Source organism: Eleginops maclovinus, chromosome 2 (genome assembly GCF_036324505.1).
Source record: "Eleginops maclovinus isolate JMC-PN-2008 ecotype Puerto Natales chromosome 2, JC_Emac_rtc_rv5, whole genome shotgun sequence".
Taxonomy (NCBI): Eukaryota; Metazoa; Chordata; class Actinopteri; order Perciformes; family Eleginopidae; genus Eleginops; species Eleginops maclovinus.
Window position 1 is genome coordinate 25,037,903 of NC_086350.1, and position 19,321 is coordinate 25,057,223.

The window sequence follows — 19,321 nt, forward strand, 5'->3', positions numbered from 1 at the left end:
CATTTTGGTGTTCAGTATCTTGACCCAGGACACTTTGACCGCATGGGCCAGGATTGTACCACCGATCTTACGGTTGGTAGATACGCTACCTAGTTAGCTTTAATTCCCCTATATATCTATTTATATCTTCCCACGATCATCATCATCAATTATCTGTCATGAGTGTTACAGATTAAACACACTTAGTCCAGTACACACACACACACACACACACACACACACACACACCCCCACACCCACACCCACACACACACACACACCTGATTAGCATAGACTATTTTCAGAGGCGCTGACTGGGCTGTGAAATGACACAGTAATTAAAACTGTCAGTCATTCTGTCTGTGTGATGCATTGCAGTCTGGGATTGTTCCACTTGTCAATCAAATGAACACTTGTCATGTGTTGTCTTCACCATCAAACTCATAGGGCTGTTGTTCTCGACAAAGCTCTTCCTTTGTAAAAAACGGTGAAAAACCTTACATAGCAACTTTAAATGAGAGCTTTTGTTGTTTCCACATGTATACTCATTGGTCCGCTAAGCTTAAAACCAAAGCTTACTTAATTTTTTACAAAGAACAATCGCAAAAGACTAGAAACGGCATCTTAGAGTACAACATTTAAGTGTATTTGTACTGGTATTTAAGGGTTGCTAGTTTGCCTCCTGGGAACTGCCACATTGCCCCGGTTCAGAACCAAACACTGTTCCATAGGTGCTGTACAGATCATTTTAATAATACTAGAGTGGGATGAATTAAGAGACTAAACTGTCTGTATAAGTACAGAGTAGAAACTGCACTGTATGTTTAAAGGGGCCCTATTATGATTATTGGGGGTTTCCCTTTCCTGTAGTGTGTTAAATAGGTTTTTGTGCATGAAAATGGTTTGAGCCGTCTGCAAAGGCTAAAATTCCTGTGTTCAATCCAGAGGGAGGAGACCCCCCACCGCCCGCCCCCTGCCTGAAATGCTTCCATTGGACTCCTTTGTTTTCTTCTGAAATTTAGTGACATCATTATGTAACACTTTCGCTTCTATTGGCTAGCGCTCCAACACATTTGCATGACAGTCTAAGGGGCGGGATATTTCCAACTCATCTTTAAGCGATTGACCAATCACAACAGTTATATAACTACAACACTAAATGCCATAGTAGAGGATACAATTACGACAATATGTACCTGGAAATTAGCATAATAGGGCCCCTTTAAGCAATTTAGCTGTCCTACAATATTTATTGAAACATAAAAACTAATTAAAAGTCCTGATGAATAAAATCAAATTTTTGTGAGGGTTAAAAGTCAAATTTGTTTTGCCATCTTTTATTTCCCTCACAACATTTTAATTAAATTCAACAAGCAGTGGTCTGTTTGAAGAGGACTGTCGAGGCTTGGGAACATCCAAGTTTCTAAGCAACAAGCAGAAACTAACAAATCCACATACCCCTACACACAGAGAGAAACAAACACCATCTGCCCACTTCCTGCTGTTCAGGAAGTCTCGGCAGCACTAAGATGGCCGCCCCCATGTAGAGCCGGCTCAAGCCCTGATTGGACACTGTTTCTTCCTTGGAGACGTTCGCTATGCCAGAAGAAACAGGATGTCATAATGAAGAAGAGCAAAAGTGTTTTGCATTCACAATTACGACAGTTCAATACTTGAGCTCCATGTATTAGCATTCTGCTTTAATAAAGGTTTAACATCTAACTGAGAAGAAGTGCTCCTTAAAGACAACCTAAAGAAAAACTTCACACTGCATTTTGTTTGTATAATTAATGAGACGCACATGACATGAATACATGTTACTCTTATCCAACAAACACATTCTGTGTGTAAAGACACATTTTCTTTTCTTTACACTTCATATTCTTTAGGGATATGAATCTGAATTCTCTGTGTGATAGAAGAGAGAGCTTAGGAAGACTTCCAGGGTGTTCTTACCATTTAATAAAGGAGTGAAAAGTATTATTCTTCATTGGTTTAAAGGCATTAATATTCCATTGGTTGCAGTCATACAATGCTGTTTTACAATCATCTCTCTATTGCAAGCACAGAGCGATGCATATTATACAGCACATGCATTGTAGTCGAGATTATTAGATGTAACAGGGTGTTAAATAATTAATCATGTCTGGTTGTCTGCAGACTGCATGTATGACAGCCGCACTAATGAGAAGTGAGAAAGCATTACAGTTATTGCTTGGACTTTGATTATCTACCACACAGCATCCTCTTCAATATTACAGAAGACATATTCTTCTCCTTGTAAGGTTCATATTAGTATTAGTGTCTCTACTGGGACAAGTTTCCATGCTTTTATGTTCAAAAAGCTCTCTATTTTTCCTGTTTTCACCCTCTGTCTGAAACCAGAGCGCAGTCTGCTATGATTGGTTACCTGATCGGATTTGTTGTGATTGGTCAACCACTCAAAGATGTCCCGCCCCTTAGCCTTTCACGTACAATGTGTTAGAGTGCTAGCCAATGAGAGCTCAAATGTTACATAGTGATGTTGTCATTACGTTATGGAAGTAAACAAAGGAGTCCAATGAAGGCAAGGAGAGAAACTCCCTCGGAGGGTGGGGGGGGGGACGACATTGGGGTTTAAGCCTTTGCAGACCATTTACATACACAAAAACCTAAACAACACGCTACAGGGGAGGGAAAACTCCTGTAGGAATTTTCTTCAGTTTTGGATGTTCTGTGTCACATGGTTGTCACCAATTACCTTGAATACTGTGTTTATACATTTGCATCTGATACACAGTAATCCAGAATATGTGCCCATATAAAACGTTTTTTTATGGGCACATGTCTTTAACTCGCACGTTTAAATCTGAACTGTGTAATTTTGGATGACTGCCTCATATTGAAAGCTGTTTTTCTCCATGCAATTTTCTTGGCCCGCAGCTCCAATACAACAAACTCAACATTTATCTTCAGGATGACAGTTCTGAGCTAAACTGTCTGTTGACTCTCTCATTTTACTGCTTGCATTATGTGTACAAGAAATTATCTCTTTCATTTTCTTGTTCAGGGTTATTTTTCAACATCCTGTCAGAAAGTGAGAATTACTTCTATGGAGTTGCCAATGGCTCAATAAAGATCATGCAAATGTCCTCGTATACTCTAGGTCTTCAGAAACTCTGTTGAGGAATATACTCCAAACACAGACTTACTGAAACAATGAAAGTGAACAGTAAAACCTGTTAAACATTATATACTTTTGCACTGAGGGAATAACAGCAACTTCCAGAGGCAACTAGGGCAGCTTGGATCAATCCAATCAATAACCTGCAGGAAATACCTTTTCCACTTCTGCCCAACAGCAGCTGGGGGGCCTTAACAGCAGTTTTCCTTAGTTCATCTTGGGTAGGGTACACTCGCAGGAAGGTTGAAGGCTTGAGACAAGCTGATGCAAGCTTTACACAACCTCAAACAAATCCAAACAATTAAAAACATTCTGATCATTGCATCATAATTCCATAAAACATGGCGGTGGATGTTTTTGGTAGCCAGCATGTGAAATATACCTCACATTACACTGGTTGTATAAAAGCTGCCTTCACATGATAATTGGTTTGCTTTTCGCTCAAAGCTGCATCTGATTAGCTTGCTAGCTTGATCCGCTTCATAGAGCTGTTATATGGTTACGTGTCGAAAGGTTATCCATAATGGAGGTCAATGTTAAAGTAATTGTAACTTTGAGCACAGCGATTGTCGTCCATTTTTAGCAATACACACCTCCGATTATAGTGCTTCGGCCTAGTCGTCCACTCAAGGAACACAACTTAGAGCCGTTTTACCACTGGTCGTGTGAAGGCAGCTCTAGTCCAAGTTCCTGCTGGCTGCAGTGCTCTATTAAAGCTGCTACGCTGAAGCAGCTGATTAAGTCCTGCTTTATGGGCCACCTCACCTTGAACAACGCTTTCTTAGTAACACACAAGGGCAGCCCTGACAAATGTTACCTCTGCCTTCAGTGTGGGTAAGTGGAGAGGAACATTAATCTGGAGAGCATGGAAACACCAAGGAAATGGAATTCCAGGCACATACAGCAGTAGCGGTATAAAGTGTCCTACTGTAACACTGATGCACTGTTCACGTGGTTGAAGTCTGTCTGTAACAGTTTGATGTGAGCTTTGCAGAGGTGAACCCACAACAGCTCTGTGGCTTGAGCTGTGACAGCATATTGGGTCTGTCTTTCTACAGTACATGTGTGTGTCTAAAGACTGCTGTAAATGACTTGTTAACGTTAACTGCCTTTGAGTTTCATGTCTATTTCCCATTAGTGGTGTAGCATTAACAGAGGCGGAACAAATCTGTGTGTATCATTTCACACGTTAAAAGGAATTGAGAATCAAGACATCAGAGAAAGTGCAGAATAAGCTCACAAGTTTAAGATGGAAATTACTGTAGCAGACACCAAGATACATGATTGAGGATTCATCACACTTTGTAATAAGCAACCCACAAGTTTTTAACGACGATAATTGAATTTCAAGTGAGTTTATATGGCTGCAAGTTATGTGTGTGTATGTTAGCTTGTGTGACTTGCTATAAATGTGTTAGCTGTATGCTACATAGAGCTAACACATTTTCTTCAGCAATAAAAGTTGTTAATAAAAATGTATTGTATTCTTTAATATTATGATTTAATATAAACCATATGTGAGTCAATGGTATCCAATTATGAAGAAGTAGGGTAGTTAAACTGTAGATCCATGTTACGAAACTAATCATCAGAGTGTGTGCTCATCCATTACCTGTTGGTTACATTCACCAGCAACAAAAAACAACATGCTTCATTCACACAAATCTGGAACTCTGAACATTTTAAAAAACCTAAGCTGAGGTGAACCAGCTGTTCATATGGGACAATGTGAATTAAATGCAGTATAACACTGTCTCTTGCAGAAGATGAAAGTTGGTGACTGTTAATCTCTTAACAGGGAAACAGCTGCTCAAAATACGTGAAACTAATAATGAGCATTTTGGCAGACAGCTTTTCTTGTAGCCTATTGGAGCCTCTCCGCTTCACAGAGAGGCTCCTCTACACACAGCTCAACTAAACCCCTTTCTTCTCAACGTGAAAATCGGTCATTTCCAAGGTGGTTAATCACCAACTCCCAGCCTCACCTCCACCAAAAATACCTTTTATCTTCATATGAAGAAATATATTAGTTATTGTTATGGCTTTGGGACTAAAGCTGCAGTCTGACTTATTTTTTGCCAATTTTTACTTTCTAACATCCTCCAAAACTTTATAACATGTTGGGCAATATAACACAATGTGTATCACAAGATGACTCCAAGCCTCACAGTAGTGCCTTTATCAATGTGAAACTAATAATTCCAGGTTCTATTGACAGATGATTTTGATTCATTTTCTTGAGCGCACAACACGTGGAACCTTTAAGCAGATGGGCTACAGTAACAGAAGACCACACCGGGAGCTACTCCTATCAGCTAGGAACAGGAAACTGAGGCTACAATTGGCATGGGCTCATTAACATTCGACAATAGAAGATTGGAATAATGTTGCCTGGTCTGATGAGCCTTGATTTCTGCTGCAACGTTCAGATGGTGGTCAGAATTTGAGTAAACAACATGAAAACATGGATCCATCCTGCCTTGTATCGACGGTAAAGGCTGGTGGCGGTGGTGTGGGGGATGTTTTCATGGCATACTTCGGGCGCCTGAGTATCGTTTAAACACTGCAGCCTACTTGAGTATTGTTGTCCAACCCTTTATGACCACAGTGTACCCATCTTCTGATGGCTACTTCCAGCAGGATAATGCGCCATGTCACAAAGCTCAAATTATCTCAAACTGGTTTCTTGAACATGACAATGAGTTCACTGTACTCGAATGGCCTCCACATTCACCAGATCTAAATCCTATAGAGGACCTTTGGGATGTGTTGGAACAGGAGATTTGCATCATGGATGTGCAGCCAACAAATCTGCAGCAGCTGTGTGATGCTATCATGTGAATATGGACCAAAATCTCTGAGGAATGTTTCCAGCACCTTGTTGAGTCGATGCCACAAACAATTAAGGCAGCTCTGAAGGCAAACGGGGGTCCAACCCGGAACTAGCAAGGTGTACCTGAAGTGGCTGGTAAGTGTATGAACCCTCATTTCTAAATATCATCTAATATTCAGACCAATATGGTTTTTAGCTTTAGTCTAAAACTTTTGAAAACAAATAAGTTTCAATTCGCAATTCCTTAATTTATACTCAGACAGAACCCAATAATTGTTTTGTATTGTTTTATGTCACACATCCCGAGTGAGGTTTCTTGAAGTGAAACTCAATCTTACATGTCAACACAGTTTTAATAGTCATGGAGGTCTGGATACAGCTTTTCCTGTCTTTGTCAAGTCTTAAAAGACAGCCAAGCCACCCTAACCCCGATTGCATGAGAACTATGAATAATGAACAGAATGTCAATGTAACTGACAGGATATAAAGAAAGATGTGGTTCAAGGAGAGAACATATATTGAGCTAGATTTTGGGAAATGTTTGAAAGTGTAAACCATACTGGGAGTTAAAAGTCAGGATGTCTCAGCCTCTGTTGCTTGAGTGAGTCTCCTCTAACAAGCAAACCCCATTAGAGTGTCTTAACTTCAGGGAGTGTGTATGTGACTTAACTTACAGTCAAACCAAAGCTTTACCAGAAATCCACATTTCCGAAGATGGCTATACTCATAAATATTTGACCTCAACATCATGTTATATAAAAGACATTGGTTTTGGGGGTTAAGGATTGAATCATCCTGACTACTTCGCTATCCTTTGATATCTAATGCAATTTCGGATTATTTCAAATATCAAGTGAACCATTGATTTCCAACATCAGTAAGGAGTTAAAGCCATATTGATGACAGCATCATGGCATCATCACTTTGTCCTCAACCCACAAAAGGTAGAGTATGTTTGTAAATTGATTCATTATTTTCATTATTGTTGGTTTGCCTCAGACCACCGTGGGGTGTGTGTGTGTGTGTGTGTGTGTGTTTTCCTTTATGCATGTACTCACATGTAGCGCAGGTGGGGGTTCTTGGTGAAGACACGAGCCTGGATCGAATACAGATTGCTCCTTGTAATCGTTCTATAAAAACACACAAACATTATTAGTTAGAGTGGCAGTACCATTCACCGCAGAAAAAAAGAACATTTGCTATCGTAACAAAGTGTCTCAAATAATCAGATTTATAAAGAAATAAAGCACAAGAGACACGATCTGCAGGGACAGTATGCTTCCTACTTTGTTTTATGAACAGAATTCAGTCTGTTCATTTCAGTGCCATTTTAAAACATTTAAACATGTTCGATATGGTCAGTTGCAGTGTTATTAAAAGTGAACTTCCATAATCGCCAACTTCACACAAAAAAGTGAACAAACGATGAAATTGAGGCGATGGTAGAAAGAAGGAGTTCTGAGGTTAGAATAAATGTCCAAAAAGGTGTTGTGGCTTTGAAAGGAGCTTCAGATGCCCGCCATAAAGAGATGTATGATGGAAAGTCTTGAACATATTGTCATTATACGTGTACTTGAAGTAAGGTGTCGAAAATACAACCAAACGTAAATATGCCTAACTCCCTGCTGGTGCTACGTCGAAACATACACACTTGTAACCACTGCAGGTATTAAATAGACAACAAGGAAGTACCTCATACGACCTCACTCCATAACTATCCCTTTTAAGTCGGCATATCTTGTCTCCCGACCATTCTTTCATTTATTCTGAGTCCCCAAACTCTTTTAAAAGTCAATATGGAAGAAAGTTTCTGAAGAAAGATTATCAGCTGTTAAAACACTGTGGGACTTTCTCTGTGTACCGTCCATTCTCTTTCACTATTTCTTTGCCTTCAACTATGCAGTTTAAATCCTTACCCTATCAAATCTAATTCAATTAAATCCTATGCTTTCCAATCTCATCAAAGCGGGATCTAGCTGAAGGATAGGTGGACACTTTCTCCTGCAGAGAGGAGTTCAATAATAATGAGCTGGTGAGGACAAAGGAAGGGCTTGGTAAAAAAAAGGAGACAATGATCATACCACAAGATTTTACAGGGTTTACAACTGCATCACACTGTTGTACCCATTGTTTACATGTCATAGAATAATACTTGATTCAGCGGCCTGTTCTTTTTCCGATAGCAGACCATTGCTAAGGACGCTCTGATTAAGGGACTATGTGCAGTCATACCAGTACATGGCCAAAATCAACACTTGCTTTCCTCCATTAAAAAACATAGAACGGAATACTTTTTTACACTTAAGGTTATATTTGTGGACAGCATGAAACTTTGGATTAATGATGGACAAACTGCCCTAAGTAACGACAAGTACAATAAAAAAAAGGGAAAAAGAAGGAAAGAGGGTAAAAGACTCAGAGGGAATAAGACAGACAGGAAGTAAACACTATGATCATATCCTGGATTATTAAGTATGAGTTCAAAATTGAGGATATCAATAAATGCAGACATCCATCCATCTTCTCCCGCTTTTCCGTCAGGGTCGCGGAGGTAACAGCTCCAGCAGAGAGCCCCAAACTTTCCTTTCCCTGGCCACATCAACCAGCTCTGACTGGGGGATTCCAAGACGCTCCCAGGCCAGCGAAGAGATATAATCCCTCCACCTGGTCCTAGGTCTACCCCTCGGTCTCTTCCCAGCTGGACGTGCCTGGAACACCTCCCTAGGGAGGTGTCCCAGGTGGCATCCTCACTAGGTGCCCGAACCACCTCAACTGGCTCCTTTCAACGCGAAGGAGCAGCGGTTCTACTCCGAGTCCTCCCGGATGACTGAACTTCTCACCTTATCCGTAAGGGAGAAGCCAGCCACCCTGCGGAGAAATCCCATTTCGGCCGCTTGTATCCACGATCTCGTTCTTTCGGTCATGACCCATCCTTCATGACCATAGGTGAGGGTAGGAACGAAGATGGCCCGGTAGACAGAGAGCTTTGCCTTCTGGCTCAGCTCTCTTTTCATCACAACGGTGCGTTAAAACGACTGCAGTACCGCTCCCGCTGCTCCGATTCTCCAGCCCATCTAACGCTCCATTGTTCCCTCACTCGAGAACAAGACCCCGAGATACTTGAACTCCTTCACTTGGGGTAAGGCTTCATTCCCTACCTGGAGTGGACAGTCCATCGGTTTCCTGCTGACAACCATGGCCTCAGATTTGGAGGTGCTGATCCTCATCCCAGCCGCTTCACACTCGGCCACAAACCGATCCAGTGAGTGCTGAAGGTCACAGACCGATGAAGCCATTAGGACCACAACATCTGCAAAAAGCAGTGGTGCAATCCTTAGCCCACCGAACTGCAGACCCCCTCCCCCACGACTACGCCTAGAAATCCTGTCCATGAATATCACAAACAGGATTGGTGACAAAGCGCAGCCCTGGCGGAGGCCAACCCTCACCGGAAATCGGTCCGATGTGCTACCTAGGACCCGGACACAGCTCTCGCTTTGAGAGTACAGAGATTGGATGGCCCTGAGTAGAGACCCCCTCACCCCATACTCCCGCAGCACCTCCCACAGTATCTCCCTGGGAACCCGGTCATACGCCTTCTCCAAATCCACAAAGCACATGTAGACCGGATGAGCGTACTCCCAGGCCCCCTCCAGGATCCTTGCGAGAGTGAAAAGCTGGTCCGTCGTTCCACGACCAGGACGAAAACCGCATTGTTCCTCTTCAATCTGAGGTTAGACAATCGGCCAGACCCTCCTTTCCAGCACCTTAGAGTAAACTTTCCCGGGGAGGCTGAGTAATGTGATGCCTCTGTAATTGGCACACACCCTCTGATCCCCCTTTTTAAAAAGAGGAACCACCACCCCGGTCTGCCACTCCTTCGGTACTGTTTCCGACTTCCACGCAATGTTGATGAGACGTGTCAACCATGACAGTCCCTCAACACCCAGAGCCTTCAGCATTTCTGGGCGGATCTCATCCATCCCCGGGGCTTTGCCACTGTGGAGCTGTTTAACTACCTCAGTGACTTCCCCCCATGAAATTGGAGTTGATCCCCCTTCTTACTCCAGCTCCGCCTCTAACATAGAGGGCAGAGTTGTCGGATTCAGGAGTTCCTCAAAGTGTTCCTTCCACCGCCCTAACACACTATCAGTTGAGGTCAACAGCGTCCCATCCTTACTGTACACAGCTGGGATGTTTCCCTGCTTCCCCCTCCTGAGGTGTCGGACGGTTTTCCAGAACAACTTTGGTGCTGACCGAAAGTCCTTCTCCATGGCTTCTCCCACACCCACTGCTTTGCCTCGGCCACGGCTGAGCTGCTGCCCTTCGGGCTCGTCGATACCTTGCAACTGCGTCAGGAGTACCCAGGGATAACATATCCCGGAAGGCCTCCTTCTTCAGTCGGACGGCTTCCCTGACCCCCGGTGTCCACCAGGAGGTTCGAGGGTTACCGCCCCTTGAGGCACCTAAAACCTTGAGACCACAGCTCCCCGCCGCAGCTTCGGCAATGGAGGCTTTGAACACCGCCCACTCTGGTTCAATGTCCCCAGCCCCCACAGGGATGCCTGAAAAGCTCCGCCGGAGGTGTGAGTTGAAGGCCTCCTGGACTTGGGACTCCTCGAGACGTTCCCAGTTCACCCGCACTACACGTTTGGGCTTACCAGGTCTGTCCAGAGGCTTTCCCGGCCACTCGACCCAACTCACCACCAGATGGTGATCAGTTGACAACTCCGCCCCTCTCTTCACCCGAGTGTCCAAAACATGCGGCCTCAGGTCCGATGATACGATAACAAAATCGATCATGGACCTTCTGCCTAGGGTGCTCTGGTACCACGTACACTTATGAGCATCCTTATGTTCGAACATGGTGTTTGTTATGGCCAATCCATGGCTAGCACGGAAGTCCAGTAACAAACCACCACTCCGGTTCAGATCAGGGGGGCCGTTCCTCCCAATCACGCCCCTCCAAATGTCTCCATCATTGCCCACATGTGCGTTGAAGTCTCCCAGCAGGACTAAGGAGTCCCCTTCAGGAGCCCCATACAGGACTTCTTTCAGGGTCTCCAAGAGGCCGAATACTCTGAACTGCTGTTTGGTGCATAAGCACACACAACAGTCAGAGTTTTCCCCCCCATGACCCGCAGGCGTAGGGAGGCGACCCTCTCGTCCACTGGGGTAAACTCCAACAAAGCGGCACTCAACCGGGGGCTTGTGAGTATCCCCACACCCGCTCGGCGCCTGACACCTTGGGCAACTCCAGAGAAGAATAGAGTCCAACCCCTATCCAGAAGTAAGGTTCCAGAGCCGACGCTGTGCGTAGAGGTGAGCCCCACCAGATCCAACTGGTAACGCTCCACCTCCCGCACAAGCTCCGGCTCCTTCCCCCCCAGAGAGGTGACATTCCACGTCCCCAAAGCCAGCTTCTGTCGCCTGGGTCTGGTCCGTCGAGACCCTCTGCTTTCACTGCCACCCTTCTGACCTTCCAACCCCATCGCTGTTTCCCGTAGGTGGTGGGCCCGCGGGACAGGGAAGCGGAGGTGTTGCCCACATTGCTTTTTCGGGCTGTGCCCGACCGGGCTCCGTGGCAAGCCCGGCCACCAGACGCTCGCTGACGAGTCCTCCTTCTGGGCCTGGCTCCAGAAGGGGACCCCGGGCTTCCTCCGGGCCGGGTATCCTTGCTTTCAAGTTTGTTTTTCATAAGGTCTTTTGAACCAATCTTAGTCTGGCCCCTTACCTGAGACCAATTTGCCATGGGGACCCTACCAGGAACACAAGGTTCCAGACAACACAGCCCCCAGGTTCATCGGGGCACACAAACCTCTCCACCACGATGAGGTGCTGGTTCTCGGAAAGGCTCAGCAGGACACAGTACAGAAAAGAATTACAGAAGGCAAGGTGTAATTCATTTGCAGGTGTGTGAGAAACAGGAACACACACAACTGTGTGCCTTTTATTCGTAGTAGAACAGTGAACATGTTTGCAGACACAAACTCTGTGAGAACTCTCTTGCAGCAACTGACAGTCGATCAGTGATCAGCTGAAGATGTCATTACAAACGGACGCCGCTTAACATGGCACTCCGCGGAAAAGACATTCCATTGCTCTTAAAACACGTGTCCTTGCTTCCTCCCTCTTCTCGTGGTCTCCTGGAAAGGACGAGCAGAAGTGAGGGATGCAGGGATCGAAGTTAAGCAACTTGTTAGGCATCTACTAGGTAAACAATAAAGGGAACAGCAGAACTAGACTGGAAGCAAACACTAAAGGGAACAAAGTATGGGCTCTGGCAGTGTTATAAAACCAATAAAATGTGACCGGCTTGGACAGTTACAGAAAACGTTGATCAGTGCTGCCATCATTTTAAGTCACGTTGCTGTCGGTGCAGTTCCAGCTGTGGCTCACAGTAAAATATACTTGTGATTTATACATTTGTAAATCAGTAGTAGTAAAATCATGTTAAAATCAATATGTTGTATCAAGTTATTGTTCTATTTAGCAAGTAGCAGATTAGGATCATTTACAGCAAGCCGGTCCTTATCGTGAAAGAACTCTGAAAGAATCCAACACAAAGCGTCCAAATAACTTAGCTAGATTTCAAATGTTTCAAGAAAGAAGACTTAAATGCGCCTGACAGACAGTTGCCAACTGGTGCACTGTGTATCTCCCACAATAGCTCCTTCGGATATGAAAGTGAAGCGGCAGAGTACTAAGCCTGTTGTAAGTGGGAGAGCAGCCAGAGTCTGCAGCCAGCTGGAGGTTTGGAGCTGTTCCACAGAGGGGTGATGTGCCACAGAATCAACCCAACATACGTCCTCTGTTTCTTCCACTGTCTCTTCCTCTACAGTATAATTTGCCTTTTAAGCTGTCATTGGAACACTTTCAAAAACCCAAAAACTGTTACTTCAATAACTTTTCATGTTATTATGCTACTTATAAAAGACTATGCTTGAAGAGAAGAATATGGGGCAAAGCTCTTAGGTTTAACAAATACCTTGTTCCCACTTTTAAAGAGTTAAAGGATTCATATGTTTCCCAAGTCTCCCTTAAAGCAGCACTCACACACATCCACTAAATCCATATTGAAGACTGCACTTCCTATGGACTGGTCCTTCCATATGCTGGTTGTAAAAAAATTTTTTTTAAATAACCTACCCAAAGTGATTTACAGTCAAATCAAGTGTGCCATTTCCAAAGTTACAGTCTATAAAGCGTTAGATTGCTCCCTGTACCAATACTTACTTTTATGACCAAATACCTGCAGAGATTAAGTCATTCAGCCTCAGCTGTGCTTTGTGTCAAGTTACATTTATTACTTTTAAGCATGTACATGCTAACCTCAGATAGTGACAACACTATACCTGCTAAATATTACCATGTGAGCATTGTCAATTTGAGCATGTAGCCATCCTAGCTTTAGCATTAGCGGAAGCACTAGCATTTAGCTTACAGCTCCACTGGGTCTATGTGCAGTCTCAAAGAGCTGTTAGCATGGCTATGGACTCACATTATTGTTTTGTTCATTCAATTGCCTGAGAAACTTGATGGTTTTAAAATGATTTCACTTGTTTGTCTCTATTGTTTATGTGATGAACCACATAGAGTAAAGCAATTATACTGCACCCACACCTTACCTCATTTCAGTTGCACTAAATCATAAACACAATTAACAGCAAACACTTGATTTAAAAGCTGAACTTTATATTCACTATAACCTTTATGAACATTATTTCAAACATTTTAGCAAAGTAAAGCAAGTATTTTTTTTTTGTAATAATGACTTCATTTATCTTTGAGTTACAATGGGGGAGGTTACTTCCTGGTTCAGCAAAAGGCTTGGCAGTACACTGAGGACAGATAAATACTGCAAACAGCCATATGGGCCAAACCACATGCTTCCATGTCAAAGGGGGATATGGGTTTTGTCAGCGCTTCTTTGTCTTCTGTTAATCTTATTTACCCCTTGTTTTCTGTTGAGTTATTTTCTGTTGACCTCTTTTACAGACGATTCTTGGTTTATAATGTTTTTAGTTTTTATTTGGGTAAACAAAAAACCCAGTTTGTTTTAACTTAAAGAATAATCAAAGTAAAAGATCTTTACCTAATATATTATTTTAACATTAAACTACTTATTCAAACAAATTATCCCAAGTATGTAAACAAATCATTTGCATTGAAACACAACAGCTTTGTGCCTGAAGCAATTCTAATGTATGGCACAGTGCACAGGAAGTGTTGAATTCACTAAGTTACTTTGAAGTGCATCCCCTTCAGAGCAACAGGCAGCCAAAGTTAAGAAGCTCTTAACGGTGTGCTTGTGCTCTCACTATTGAGTGCTACTTTAAAAAAAAATAAAACTCTTGTGAGACAACACTCAACTTCTGGGACTATACTATACTGGAACCAGTGCAAAACGCCTGACTTTAGCTGTGTCTCAGTTATGTACTTCTGTACTTACATTTGCAATTTTGTTTTTCCCAATGCAAAGTATGGAAAATGCAGTGCACTATGAGTACCTGGTGCACTTATAACTGTCGAAGGTCAGTGTTGAACGCTGCACACTTCTTTTGCTGAATGATCGCCATCCTGGCTACAAATTGGAAGTTGTGGGATGAGCTGTGATTGAGGTTGCTTTTGTAAAAACACAGCACTATACAAATAAAAGATTATGGTTTTTCTTAGTATTCAATAAAGGTATGCTGGTATTGAGCAGAAGCCATCATTATTTGTATGGGTTAATTGAACAGTCTGTAAGGATTTTCTGCCATGAATGATAACGTTGCTATTTAGCAAGTTAACTAACATCAGTGATTGTCCTTTTTTTGTTAGTGCACAACCACTGTCTGCGTTCTATATAAGTCTACATGGACTAAATTCACACACTGCAAAAGTGTTTAGATTGTACAACAGGCTGTGTATTAAGGGATGTGTCAGAATTGAGATAGAGCGCTTGATTAACTGACACCCTCAGCTCCCCTGATTGTAACAAGGTAACCCTGCAGAGTGGTGATCCTGCTTATTTGAAAAACCTGGCCTGATTGAAAGCAAAGCGGACAGTACTGTTATTATAAAATGAGAGGACACAATCACAGCAATGGAAAAACTAGGTGGGAAATGTGTCAAAATGTCTCCATTAAGTTATAAAGAAGAGCTATTATTTCATTGTGTGACAGTTCACCCTGTCCAGCATTTTGGTTACTAATGTAGCATTTCTTTGTGCCATATTATACTGAGACCCTGTACTAGACCATTTAACAATTCAAGGCTCAATACTGAAATTACAAACATACAGGCCATAACAGGGAGGAGCCTGAGCCTGATGCACTATTTCTTTAGCATATATAAAGAGACGCAAATATATTAGGTCTTCTTTGTGCTTCTTTGAAGATAAGATAACACAGTAGATGTTTTTGTGAACCTTCTTTGTGTCTTATTTTTCTTTCTTTGTGAAACAACCTTTATTTCTCCATAACTGTAGCCCAAAAATGCAGTAAATTTTTTAAAACCTGTAAAAGTTGTGTGTGTCTTACATTCAGATAAAGAGTTGAATACAAAATAGAATTACTTAATAAAATATTTCTAGATAGTATTCCAAGTTTGGGAATAGAAAAGTCTGGGTTGTCACATTAATGTATCGTCCCTTTTGTTATACATAACCCCCTAAAATGTACAATATTCTTGTTATTTTAGGGGGCTATTTCTCTTAATTGTTGGAAGCATCTGTCTTTCATAAACGTGTTTCAGGCAAAGTATGATAAAGCGGAATGAAGGGAAATATTCAGTTTTACAGTAACAACAGTACAACTTACAGCCTCTGTAAGCCGGTGTAGAGCTCCATATCCACATCCCTCAACGTCTGCAGACCAGTCCAGTTCTCAATGTGTCTGGAAAGAGGAACAGACAAGACATATGAGTAATGTTACAGCTAATTTAGTTTTTTATTCTGGATAACTCCGCCAATTATATTCCCAATGAATTGATTCAACATCAGAAAATAGTGATCATTACATTGTAAACCTTGCATCATCAGAAAAGCAATTCAAAAGCATGCCTAAGACAAGAAGGATAAGTGATAGACTTGAAAAAACGATAGAACAAAGTAACAACAAAAAGCCACCCTACTGAGTTTGGGTCAGTATCTTGAACGACAGACAAGATAAACAGAGCAAAATAAAAGACAGTAAGTCTCTCATTTAAACAAAGAAAAGTTGAAATACCCACACCAGAGAGGGACTAGAGAATGTTGAGAATTTGAACTTTATTTGACTAGGAATTACTAGAATAATGATTTCATTTTCAAATGGACTTGCAGTTGATGTCAATCTAATTAATAATTGATTAACAAACTATTTGTGTGAGTTTTTCTATGGTCATATTCTAAAGATGAGTTCGAGTCCGATGCAAAGCTAATTTCTTTGTGTGGTGTGTTTCCATATTCTGTAAAGTTAAGGCAAAGACGGCACTACACGCAAATTCTCGACAAGTTATGCAAATGACGCGAATGTGCGGCGCAAAGGAAACAAGTGTTCACGCTGTCTTGCGAAGGCCAATCAGAATTGAGATTTTCATTACAAGCGTTGTTTAAATGGGAAAGATCAGCCAGTTCTCCTGCACACAGAACTATACAGTACCTTAAATGTGTGTTGCCGACAGGGTTTTTATTATAAAGTTTAAATGGAGCAAAGTTCTTCTGACTTATAAAGACAATGTTGTGATTTTGTTGTCATAGAAACAATAAAAAAGCGCTGGGATATTTTTCTAATGAAAAGCGAGTAGGAGTATCTGTCACATGCCCTGCCAGTGCCTTTCTGTGGACACAGGTACGTACTAACAGAAGCTTTGTAAGGCACACTTCATCACAGGTTTACTGCAAACCGTTCAAACTGATTGATCAAACACAATGTGCTTCCTTCACAGCTACAGTGATCACGTACACTAGTCTGATTTCACTCACTGCTTTGGTTTGTTGGCCATAAAAGTTTGTAACATGGCCTTGTGGGAGTCCAGCAGCAGAAACAGCATAGTAGCCCATTTTACACCAAGCAGCGGATGGCAACAAATCAAAACACGCAAATCACATCACACTGAACATCTGTTTACCCCAGAGACCCCCGCATGGCTCTGACTCTGTGAGAGTGTGTGTGTTTGTGTGTGTCCTTACAAAGGTATGCATGCAAAGATCAGTTAGAGGTTCTGTTTGTCCATCTGTCTTCCTGGAATTGATTCAGTTAAACACCTCTGCATATTTACTCTATCAAATTGAAATAGCATTATTGGCATGACCATAATTACGTTCAGTACTGCCCAAAAAATAAGGCATGGGGCTAATTTATCATACAAAAACCAACAGTGCCCACCGACTTGCCTTAACCCATAGACTGATGCATTACGGGATGGACTCAATGGGGAAATAACACGGTCATTCCAGTGGGAGCTGCGTATTGATTGGCTGAGCTCCTTTTTAGCTGTTAGCAGCATCTGACCCCCCCGAGGGCCTGCTGATTGACTTATTGAAAGGCAGATCCATTATCCATTTCGCTGTCTAAACACAGCAGTCACTGGTGCCAATGTGAGCACACAAACACACACAGAAGGAGAACTATTTACACTCACATATTTTAAATTCAACATCAAGTATTTCCATTGAGCTCTCTGCATGGCAGCTTTCTGCAGCAGCTTTTCATCTCTGAATATAAAATCTTGTAGAAGGGCCAGTGTCAAAGAAAAAGCTTTGCTTGGTAATAAATTAAATCCCTTTTGCTAGCAGCAACAAAGTTGCCTTTTTTGCATAGATTACAGAATGGACTGAACACACTGCAGCCTTTTTGAAATGCAGCTCACACTAGAGCAGCCTGAGCTGGAGAAAATCAAACTCGTACTGAGAAGAGACTTTTAACTGACAACCTGGAAACACCACTACTGGTTAAAAAAACACTAATGACTCAACTGCTGATGGCGTGCAGACATTGAAACAGTGAAGAAAATCTTGCTTGTGGATCATTGAATCAATAACAAATAGATTTTTTTTACCAAGCTAGAATGGTGGGGCTAGTGGTCTTTTGTGTACCAGTAATCTCTTAGAATTGACTGTGGATATTCACTGCCTCTAGAAGATTACCTTTTCTCTGTACCATCATAAGGCTAAATATACTTATGTTATGTTAAAATATGTGATAGAGGAACTCAGACGATTGCTAACAAGCATCACATATGATATCTGTGAAATAGCAAGAAGGGCTGGGAAGGGGGAAGGAAATTGGATGGATTGGCTCCCTATCCTTTTTCCATTTCTTCTCTTGGCCTCTTTCTTTCTGTATTAACGTTTATATAATCTGTTTATATACAGTGGGGCAAAAACTATTTAGTCAGCCACCAATTGTGCAAGTTCTCCCATTTAAAAAGATGAGAGAGGCCTGTAATTTTCATCATAGGTATACCTCAACTATGAGAGACAGAATGAGAAAACAAATCCAGAAAATCACATTGTAGGATTTTTAAAGAATTTATGTTCAAATTATTGTGGAAAATAAGTATTTGGTCAATAACAAAAGTTCATCTCAATACTTTGTTATATACCCTTTGTTGGCAATGACAGAGGTCAAACGTTTTCTGTAAGTCTTCACAAGGTTTTCACACACTGTTGCTGGTATTTTGGCCCATTCCTCCATGCAGATCTCCTCTAAAGCAGTGATGTTTTGGGGCTGTCGCTGGGCAACACAGACTTTCAACTCCCTCCAAAGATTTTCTATGGGGTTGAGATCTGGAGACTGGCTAGGCCACTCCAGGACCTTGAAATGCTTCTTATGAAGCCACTCCTTCGTTGCCCTGGCGGTGTGTTTGGGATCATGGTCATGCTGAAAGACCCAGCCACGCTTCATCTTCAGTGCCCTTGCTGATGGAAGGAGGTTTTCACTCAAAATCTCACGATACATGGCCCCATTCATTCTTTCCTTTACACGGATCAGTCGTCCTGGTCCCTTTGCAGAAAAACAGGCCCAAAGCATGATGTTTCCACCCCCATGCTTCACAGTAGGTATGGTGTTCTTTGGATGCAACTCTGCATTCTTTCTCCTCCAAACACGACGAGTTGAGTTTTTACCAAAAAGTTCTATTTTGGCCAGATCGAGGGAGATTAGCAGTGGTCTTGTATGTCTTCCATTTTCTAATAATTGCTCCCACAGTTGATTTCTTCACACCAAGCTGCTTACCTATTGCAGATTCAGTTTTCCCAGCCTGGTGCAGGTCTACAATTTTGTCTCTGGTCTCCTTTGACAGCTCTTTGGTGTTGGCCATAGTGGAGTTTGGAGTATGACTGTTTGAGGTTGTGGACAGGTGTCTTTTATACTGATAAC

The 19,321-nt window shown here is 42.3% G+C and overlaps 1 protein-coding gene across 1 annotated transcript in view; it reads right to left on the reverse strand.

The window, feature by feature from the left end:
- Window positions 1-19,321, reverse strand: part of ntrk3a (neurotrophic tyrosine kinase, receptor, type 3a) — a 155,367-nt gene that overhangs the window by 104,863 nt on the left and 31,183 nt on the right. Inside the window, exons 2-3 of the mRNA XM_063909703.1 lie at window positions 15,779-15,853; window positions 7,034-7,105 (exon numbers count right to left, since the gene is read on the reverse strand). Of these exons, the coding sequence (XP_063765773.1) occupies window positions 7,034-7,105; window positions 15,779-15,853 (147 nt within the window). The remainder of the gene's footprint in view (window positions 1-7,033; window positions 7,106-15,778; window positions 15,854-19,321) is intronic.